Source organism: Setaria italica, chromosome VIII (assembly GCF_000263155.2).
Source record: "Setaria italica strain Yugu1 chromosome VIII, Setaria_italica_v2.0, whole genome shotgun sequence".
In the NCBI taxonomy this organism is placed as follows: domain Eukaryota; kingdom Viridiplantae; phylum Streptophyta; class Magnoliopsida; order Poales; family Poaceae; genus Setaria; species Setaria italica.
This window is the reverse complement of record NC_028457.1, coordinates 21,812,595-21,822,448: the sequence shown is the minus strand read 5'-3', so window position 1 is coordinate 21,822,448 and position 9,854 is coordinate 21,812,595. Positions and strand designations below refer to the sequence as shown.

Below are 9,854 nucleotides of genomic sequence, written 5' to 3'. Positions count from 1 at the left end.
GGGTTGGGCGCGCGTGATCCCTCCGGACTCCAGGGGCTGCGCCCCCTTTATTTAGTCCGAGTCCTTTTTGTTTACGACTTGAGTTTTGTTTTACATCTAGCTTTAGCTACTCTTGAACACGCGCAAATACGCGCTGTCCTTGTTGATTCAGAACTCCACCTTCGAGTGATATTTAGATTGCTCGCCTCTTTTTCTTGTTCGTTCTTCGATTGCGGACAGGAATCGATCTTCGTGATCAGGCTGATCTCGCACCGGCGAGGTTGGTAACCATCGGGAGTTGGTTCAGCGATTGCATTGGCGCTTCGGGTTCGCTCGTCATAGTCGGATCGTGAGGGTCTACTTCCACCAAGTCGAATTTATCTCCACTCACCGAAAGATCGGGCACTCCGACTCTATCATTGACCTCCGCCCGCCGCGCGTCCTCCCACGCCGCCTGCTCGTGCCTCCGCAGATCGTCGATGACCTGCTAGGTGGCGGCAACCTGCGCGGTCAACTCCCTGGTCCACTGATTGTCCAAGGTGAAGCGTTCCCAGAGCCCTCGCTCAAGCCGGAGGAAATCGGACTTTCCCCAGCTACATTCTTGGAGGGCCTACAAGACAATACACCATCAGGGATAAAGCAACGGGAGGAAAATAACCAACGAACAAAACACCATACCCAGCCACCGGGGACGACGACGCCGTCCAGCTCCCCCAACGTCGAAGATAGGGCAGCGCGGACGTTAGCAAGTTCGCCCTGCTGCGCCTGCCACTTGCCCCACTCCACGGCGTCATCCAGCGTGAAGAGGGGTCTCTGCGGGTCATCACGAGACGTCCAACGTAGGATAGACCCGTTCCACACCTTGGGAACGGGATTGGCCAAGACAAGGGTGGAGGCCGCTCCGGCCGCCCCCGACGCCGCCGTCCCTGAAGCCACCGTCGAGGTAGGTACGCCACCCCGGAAGGCGTCGGCCTCACCGACAGTCCTGGCGCGTGCGCCCTCACCCCCATCAAGGCCACCGTGGCCACCGCCGACGCCAACACGCGTCTCGACCGGTCCGTCGGCGCTACCACCTCCGTCGCGAATGCCAGAGCAAGTGTTCCCGTGGCCGCCGCGCCCTCTGTCATTGCCACCAAGGCAGGCGTCCCCACCCCCGTCATGGACTCATGAGCAGGCAACTCCGCCTCCACCGCCGCTGACCCCTCTACTGCGGCTCCCCGGGCAGAAGTCCCCGTCTCCGTCGCCGATGCCTCCTTTGTCGCAGCCGCCGGGGTGGGCGTCCCTACCTCCTCCGCCACCGCTGTCCCCGTCGTGGCCGCGGGGGTAGACTCTCCCTCCTCCGTCGCCACCGCCGTCGCCGTCATGGCCACTGGGGCAACTACCCCCGTCTCCACCACTACCGTCAGAGCCGCACGCTCCCCCTCCGCATCAAGGTCAATCACCTTCCCAGTCTGAGGGCCCCCAGGAGCAATGCTCTGCACCGCAGGGTCAGCCAAAGAGGCAGAGGATGGAGCGGGGGTCAGACCCTGTCCCGTGCCCAGTGACGGCGCCACTCCACCGGTTGCCGCCGCAGGAGCCACCTCCGTGGTAGGACCCTCGGTCTCACCAGCGACACCGCCGCTCGCCGCCGGTGGGGTCGCGGTCTGCCCCGCGGAGGTGGACGACACCCGTAGCGCCTTCGGCCTCGAGGGGCGGCGCTGCGAAACAACAAACAACATCAGCAAAAACAAACCCAATGCCTGGAAAGAAATGAGACTCGCGAGGAAATTCAACTCACACTCCCCCAGCGCAAGGACGGCGCGTGCGTTTCGCCTCCGAGCTGGACGCTGACCCCGGGGCATCTGGCAACAGCCGCTTGCTGCCGCTCCTCTGCTCCTGGGAAGTAGGCAGAGGGACGGGGGTCGGCTCCGTCGACCCCCGGGGGGTGCTCCACGCCGACCCCTGGGGCGTGGCCCCAGAGCTTTGCGGGACCAAGTCTCGGGCAGGCGGCCCGCCCGCTTCGTCGCCCGCGGCCGTTTGGGAGCGCGACTCCCGGATAACAAGCGCGCCCGACCGGGGGGATAGGATGAACTCCTCCTCCTCCTCCTCCTCCTCCTCCTCCTCCTCCTCCTCCTCCTCGTCATCCTCCTCCTCTTCCTCCTTATCGTCGTCGTCGTTGTCGTCCGACACGACCTGTCCCCGCCGCTGCTGCCGTTGGAACTCCTTGGCGGCTTTCTTTCTCCTCTTCGCCGTCTCCTTGTCCTTGTGCTGCTTCTGCTTCTCGGCAAGGAGACGGTTCTGCTGCCGCTGCTCGGCGTCCTCTGGCACCGGCGGACGTGAGTCCACGACACGGGTCATGTTGCCCTACGGACACAAAAGGCCCCGCGTTAGAACAACAAACCAAGAAACGTAGGAAAAAGAAACAGGTGCACGGAGTCCCTACCAGATCGACAAAATTCTCGTCCAGGCGCATCGACGGGTGGCCGGGCACCGGGTAATCAGCGTCCTTGTCCTCCAGCACCTCCCGGACCCGCTGCCGGATCTTGGAGGCAGCGAGCGCACCCGTCGCAAGGACGGTGCCCTCGGTCAGCGCACCGGGGGTCATCTCGGCGAGCGAACGGACCTGGAGCATCAGCGGCGCCACCCTCCGGGTGTGGTACGCCCTGATGACTCCGGCTCTGGTCAGCCCCCTCCCCTTCGGGTACTCGATGGCCTACAGCAAGCCAGTGATCCGCTTCTTCTCCTTCTCCACCGGGCCGTACGACCACACCTCCGGCGCCACTTCAATGACGCAGCCGGTGAACTCCGGCAGGGCGGAGTTGGAGTAGTTCTTCACGTAGAACCACTGCTAGTGCCACCCCTTATGGGATGCCGCGGTCTTCATCGCCATATACTCCTTGGCGCGAGTATGGCGGAGGTGGATTCCGGCGCACCCTATCGGCACCGGGGTCGATCGCTGCTGGTTTCCTCTCTTCTCGGCCTTCTGGTATAGGCTGACCATGAAGAAGTACTTCCATAGTGAGAAGTTGGCCTCAATGCCCAGGAACCCCTCGCACAGCGCGACGAACACCGCGATGTGCTGGATCCCGTTGGGGTTGAGGTACTGCAACTCAAGCCCGTAGTAGTGCAAGAGCCTGCGGAAGAAGAGACTCGGCAAAGTCGCGAACCCCCTCTCGTGGAAGTGGGCGAAGGACACGACATAGCCGGCGGGCGAATTCAGCACCTCTTCCATCTCGGGGAACCGCCATTCAACCCTCTCCGTCCTCTCACAGAGGAGGCCCTTCCTCGTGAGGCCATCGGCACGCGAGGTGCCGAAGCTGGAACGCGCCCAGGATCCCATCGCCGAGGGAAGAAGAGCTCGACGGAGGACAGGGAGAAAGGTTGCGGCGGTGGGCGGAGGAAGATGAAGAGGGCGCAGGGAAGCTAAGGGCGCGTAAAGAGGCGAAAAGACTTGGGGGCAGATAGCGGGCGGAACCGGCAAGGCGGAATCCTCGTCTTATAGGGAAGGCGCGTGGGAAGCAGAACGGACGCCCCCATCGCAATAAATGCGGCGCCAGGTATGCCCCATCACGCTTGCCCTTTTTTGGAAACCGTGCACACAACCTGTAGCACAAAACATCCCCTCCTCCCTCGATTCGCGGGTCGGTGCTTCCTCCACTTCATCTCCCGGAGAACACGCGCACAACATCCTCCACGTCCGGCCCAAGGCACAACCTTCTCCATGTCCGGCCCAAGGCGCGACCTCCTTCACGTCTGGCCCAAGGCCCACCAAAAGGTAAAAAAGGGATACGGGGCTGAAAACGCCCCAACGGCCCATTACGATCTAGGGGTTTGAAGGCTGGCCCGCCACAGGTTCGACAGCCGCCCCAAGATACCCCCGAGCGAGGGGTGAGACGAGATGAGTTTGCTAGCGGCCATCATCCGGGCGCACGATAGCCCAGTGCATCTCAATCTCACATTCGAGTCCGGACCGGCATCAGAGTTTATGGTTTTTCCCCGAGGAAAGGCAACGAGCCCCCAGATCCGACCGAACGGATTCGGGAACTATATGAACTGGCCGATCGGAGCCTGGGGTACGCCACCAACTTGGCCCAAGCCAGGCCCCCCTGAACGGGGACTGGGACCCCACTCGAATCAACCTGTCAGTAGCTCAATGAGCACCACAGTTCGTCCAACGAGGATAGCATGGCACGGCTCACCCCCTCCATCCCAGCGAACGGACGCTTGAGGGGTAACGTACAAAAGTTGACCTAGCCTCCTGATCGGTCCCCTACAACGCGCGGGGGCTCGGGGGCTAGCCTTGCAACCAATGACCACGCGGGTGGTCGCAACTTGAGGCTCTCAGGCAAAGGGGAGCAACAAGAAACCCTCCCGCGCCGAGTCACCCGCAGGACGCTTCACCTGACCAACCTCCTCGGACAAGCGCACAAGTAACACTTCTCGCCCCTGATTAATTGTGGCTTGCACGATGAACAGGGATCCCCTACGAAGGGCGATAACAGCCTATGGAGGAGTGTCCCTACTCCACCATAGGCTCGGGGGCTACTGTTGGGGAGAAATATTAACGACCTCCTAAAGCCCATGAAAACAACAAATCATAAAGGCCCACCGCAAGATTCCGCCTCGCCCGACCCCCTACCGCAAGATTCCGCCTCGCCCGACTCAAGGCACAGGGGGTCGGGCTAACCCAAGCCCACCAGACAAGTATCCGCCTCGGGTGCGGATCTCGTGGGTCCCCCGTTGATCTCGCCATAAATGCGCCGTAGTTCGGACAGGCAGAAGGACATCTGTGTCCCCGATGCAACCCGCCACAAGTACCCATGTGCGGCCGCGCACTACAAGCTACAGTGGCTGCGGCCTCCTCCGATTCGCTACAGAGCATTCATGGCCTGCGCTACCCGGAGCAGGGGGAAGCCGCGCCCGTTATCGCACCCCGCGCATCCGGCGGCAGGGACACGATGTCCGTCTTCCGCGGGCCGTCAGCAAGATGGCAGGATCCGCCGCCTCCCCCAACAGACATGGGTGCCACGACAAAATGCCATCATCACGCCCGGTGGCGACAGCCGCCGAGGAGACCATCGATAGGATGCAACAGCGGCCGTCCTCCTCCGGCAGACGCGCCGGCAGGGGCCAAAGGCCGGCGAGGGCGCCGGTGGCCTAGGGACTTGGTCCCTCCCCTCGTGTTGTATTTTTACTTAGCTTTGTTTATCTCATTTACTTCTCCTCACACCTGATCTCACCTGTAACCTCGGTGGCTTCCTTACGCTATAAAAGGAGAACCCGGGTTTGAGACGAGGGGGGCTTCCAAGCCAACAGAATACACTCATACCCACCTAGAGCATCAGTGCACACCCAAGAGACCTGGGATCAGCTCCCTCTCTCGCGCTCCTGTAACCCCTACTACAGAACCCCGCGTGGGCAACACGAGCAGCTCCCGATACTGGACATAGGGCATTCCCTTGCCCAAACCAGTCTAAACCTCGTGTCTCCCACGCCACCATCCGAAGCCTTACGCGCATAAAAGAAATTTACTAGTCTAAGTCTTGACCTGCTAATCTTGACAACGACACTATTGTCGTAATGCTTTTTCCTCTCTAAGCTACGCTACACGCTCGGGGGCTGCTCGACCTGCTCAGCAGCCTGTGTGCTCTCAAACTCGGGGGCTTCCCCTCGCTGACCTCTTGGTCATCACTTCTCCCTTCCTCCCCCTCTTGATGCTTTATGACTAACAAATACGGTCGGCATCCCAGCTAACAAAGCCTAGGAAAACCTTGCTTTCACTCCTGCTAAGCTCAAGATCCGCTCTTAGCGTGACGCTGGTCAGGCAAGACTAGGTACTCAGCGGCTGTAGGCCACGGCCACTCGTAATCCTATCGTACATGCCAAAAGCAGGACGGAATTTTTCCATTTATCAGGACATAAATAAATTCATTCTAACATAATACAAAAGCAGTTTGATATATCTTAATGTTTTAGCCTACAGGTCAAGATCATTTGCAATTGCCTCTGCCATATCATGATATTCCTCGGCCACCTTTGGAATCTTGTCTTCTTCAAAGTCGGTGGCAATACCACTTGTAACCCGCTTAAAAGGCGTGGTTGGGAAATGCGAAACCAATAGTGCAAAGGTGTTTTTAAGGCACTCCGCGGCGGTGTCCTTTAGCAGCTTCTTCAAATGACCTGGTGCAGCTCGGAGGCGATCAAGAAGAGGTGTAGGCCTGGTCGGGTCGGCATCGACCTCGACCATATCCGTTACATAGCTGGCCACCTTCCGCAGCTCCTCCAACTCTACCTCCAACCCTGCAATTGTATATTGGTCACTCTGGATGGCACCCGCAACATCCTCTAAGCAGCATGAGGTCCCTGTGGGCATTGGCTTCATATACAAACTTTCGGGATACAACATACTCACGATTCATTGCTGCATTTTGCTGCTCCTAGAGGTGCTCGTTTGCATCTTCACACTCCTTCAAATCCTATCGCATTTTCACCTCTCTACTCTTCGAAGCTTCTCGGGCAACCAAATTTACATCAATACATTAACAATGAAGACAAAGATGGTCTTACAGATCAGCCAAACTTACCTGCCAGCTCTGAGCTGATAACTTCTTGTTCTGCAATGAGGCTAGCCTCGCGGCGCACGCTAGCATCCTCGCTTTCCTTCAAAGTCCGCCTCAACCTTGCAATTTGTACCGAGGAATCTGCAACACAAACTGATTAATACCTAAGACTAAAAAAACTACAGCTTATCAAAGTCGGGGCATCACACATTTCATCATCGCATCGTGAGCCGCAACATCAATGTCATTATGAGCTTGCACACTTTGCAAAGCCTTCTTTGCCTCCTCGAGCTCAGCCTCCAATTGTGACGCCTTCTCACAAAAGTAGTCACAGTGGTAGACCACATATTTTCTTTTTTGGGCACGCTCAGCCAATCCTAATTTAAGGTCATACAATCAAGAACTCCACAGATGAAAAGAAGACCTACCACAGATACAAAAGCTGATCGGCATACTTACACTAAGATACTCCGTGATCTTGACCCCGGCGTTCTGCAGCCTAGCAAGAGCTTTCCTGTCCTTCTGATCATCCTCCTCAGCTTCGGCGTCAGTATAGGGGACGGCATTAGAACCATGCACTTGGTGCGCAGGCTGCACATCATGCCGGGGTAGATCATCCCGTTGGCGGTTGGCATTAGTCCCTTTCTCAGCCTCATCCTCCAACACCATGTTGCCACGCACAGCCCACTCGACCTCAGCATCATCACAGGCCGCATCCTCAGCCCCGACGTCCCCTTGGACTTCATCATCCACCCCGGCGGCTTCCTCCTCCTCGGCCACATCACCAAGCTCGGTGTCTTACCTACCACCTCGGGCAATGTCTTCAATCTCGACATCGCCCTTGGCTAGGACCTTGACATGTTGAGCCGCGTCCTCCACCTCTGACTCCCTCACTACATCGGGGTCGACCATGTTGTCTTCGGCGGCCTCGGCACCAACCTCACCATGTCGCGTAATGCGACTTGGCGCGGCTTCTTCCGACAGGCTGCTACCGCCCATCCCAACCTCAGTGGTCGGCACCTGTTCGGCGGCATGACCACTGGTGGTGCCAGCTTGGGAGGAACACCTGATCAACTGGGTGCTGCTATCATCCAACCGCAACACAGACCTGCTTTGTCATCATAGCAACACAAACAAAAACAACAAAATTAGATCACCACAATTTCATAGATCACAGGAAGATAAGCATAACATCCAGATCGCCCTTCCTCATGTGCATTTTTGGCCGCAAATCTTGTGGCAGAGCAGGAGGCATCGCCACTGGAGCCGCTCTGCATTTTCTACTTCAGCGCCTCATTAAGGCTCGCTACATCAGCTACGACAACTGCTGCGAACTCTGGCCCGACCTTCTGCGCAGCTGGGCAAGGCGTGCTGGCCCCTGCCTCGCTACCCGACCCGGAGGTAGCAACAGGAGTCGGCGCAGCCTTCTTTCGGCCAGCCGACTTTGCCTCTTCCCGACCGGTTCTAAGTCCTTTGAGAGGGGTCGCTTGCGAGCTGCCTGCCGTGTCTCCTGACCTACACCTTGATCTCCACCATCAGCAGACCCCAGAGACGGGTCTGACTCAAACACGAGGCTCAGTTGCGGTGCAACCGGCACATCGACAGGCATGACCTTGGGTGGTGCCACCTGAGCTCCATCCAGCAACGGTGGAGGGCAGAAATACACGCAGGGATCACTCTATAAATTCAAGCAAGATCTCAAATCAGAAAAAATTGAAACTCCAAAGAACATTTTATCACAACACAAATAAATGCAGATTTACCATGCTGGTCGGCGGATAGCAAAAAGGGTTTGGTAACTGTCATGTTGCCAAACTTGCCCTTAAATAATCCCAACAACCGATGGTAAATCTCATCAACATCCACCGGGCCATCGAATTACCAAGTCGGATCCCCAACCCCCAAGTACTCGTACAATGGATGTACTTGGTTTTTGATGGGTTGAATGACCCAACAGCAGAAGTTGATCCCGATCGCCATGGGAGTCAGTACTTGAGCCTTTACGTCAGCAATCTTCACCAGAAGCTCATTCACCTGTACCAGCTCGGCATCGGTGGGCTGGTCCTGCCACGCAAAATTGGACACAGGACCAAAATCGGAACATGGTGGCAACTCGGGCTTCTAGTTGGCAATTAGGAACCACTCGGCATGCCACCCCTTGTGCGATTCCTTCAGCTGGAGATCAAAGTACTCGGGCATCCTCTTTGGGCGCAAAGAAAATCCAGCACCACCAATGACCCTATCTTTCTTGTTCTTGGTATTCACAGGCTTGAGCTGATACAGATATCGCCAAAGATTGAAATGGGGGAATACCTAGATACGCTCCACACAAGTGGATAAAAATAGCAACATCATAGATTGAGTTAGGGTTAAGATGCACTAACTCGATCTTCTAATATTGAAGGAACCCGCGGAAGAAATCCCAAGCCAGGACCCCGAACCCGCATTCAAAGAATGGGGTGAACACCATAGCCTGCTCTGTGTCCTTGGTTGGAACATCTTGGCCGTCGGTGGCGTGCTAGTAAAGCAGCTCCTACGGGCCAACGAGCTTGCGATCGATGAGGTTTTGAATCTTCTCGTGCGTCATCACACCCTTCATCCACACGGAGGCAGGATCCAAGGCATTGCGCTCTGCCATCGCCTCACGAGCTTGCGGAGTGGATTCAAAATGCACTAGGGTTTTGCTGCGCTTAAAAGTTGCACAACGAGCAGGGGCAAAGGAGGCACATCAACCCAAACAGTGGCGGCAGCGCAAATGCAGAGAAAGCTCATAGATGAGGCAGCGCAACCTAGGTCTTGAGCTCGGTGGCGGAGCGCTTTGCATGCTCTATATGATGGCTTAGTGAGAAAATGAAGATGAAGAATGGCAACGGACATACAACACCCGTGCCATTAAGGGAGATGACAACATCATTCACGGACAGAAACCGTGGGCCTTCCGTAAACACCGCGTAAACATGCCGGTGCCCTAGTCCTACTCGGCGCGCCTCCTAGGACCTTGCTAGTTCTCTCCCCGGGTGTTGGGCACCCAAACCTACTCGGTGCACCTCCGAGGTCCTTGCCAGTCCTCTCCTGGGGGCTGGGCACCCAAACCTACTCGACATGCCTCCACGGCCTCTGCCAGTCCTCTCCTCAGGGGCTGGGCACCCTAATCCTACTTGGCGCATCTCTACAGCCTTTGCCAATCCTCTCCTTGAAGGCTAGACGCCCTAATCCTGCTCAGCGCACCTTTGCGGCCTTTGCCAGACCTCTGCTTGAGGGCTGGGGGCCCTAATCCTACTCGACGCGCCTCCACGGCATCTGCCAGTCCTCTCCTTGAGGGCTGGGTCCCCTGCT

At 57.4% G+C, this 9,854-nt stretch overlaps 1 protein-coding gene across 1 annotated transcript; it reads right to left on the bottom strand.

Annotated features, from left to right (window-relative positions):
• Window positions 1–466: 466 nt before the first annotated feature.
• Window positions 467–2,563, bottom strand: LOC101785625 (nucleoporin NSP1-like). The gene is made up of 4 exons (XM_004980411.1): window positions 2,402–2,563; window positions 957–1,676; window positions 658–792; window positions 467–589 (listed from the first exon to the last, which is right to left on the bottom strand). Exons 1-4 carry the CDS (start codon window positions 2,561–2,563, stop codon window positions 467–469), a joined length of 1,140 nt encoding a protein of 379 aa, XP_004980468.1.
• Between the last annotated feature and the right edge of the window lie 7,291 nt (window positions 2,564–9,854).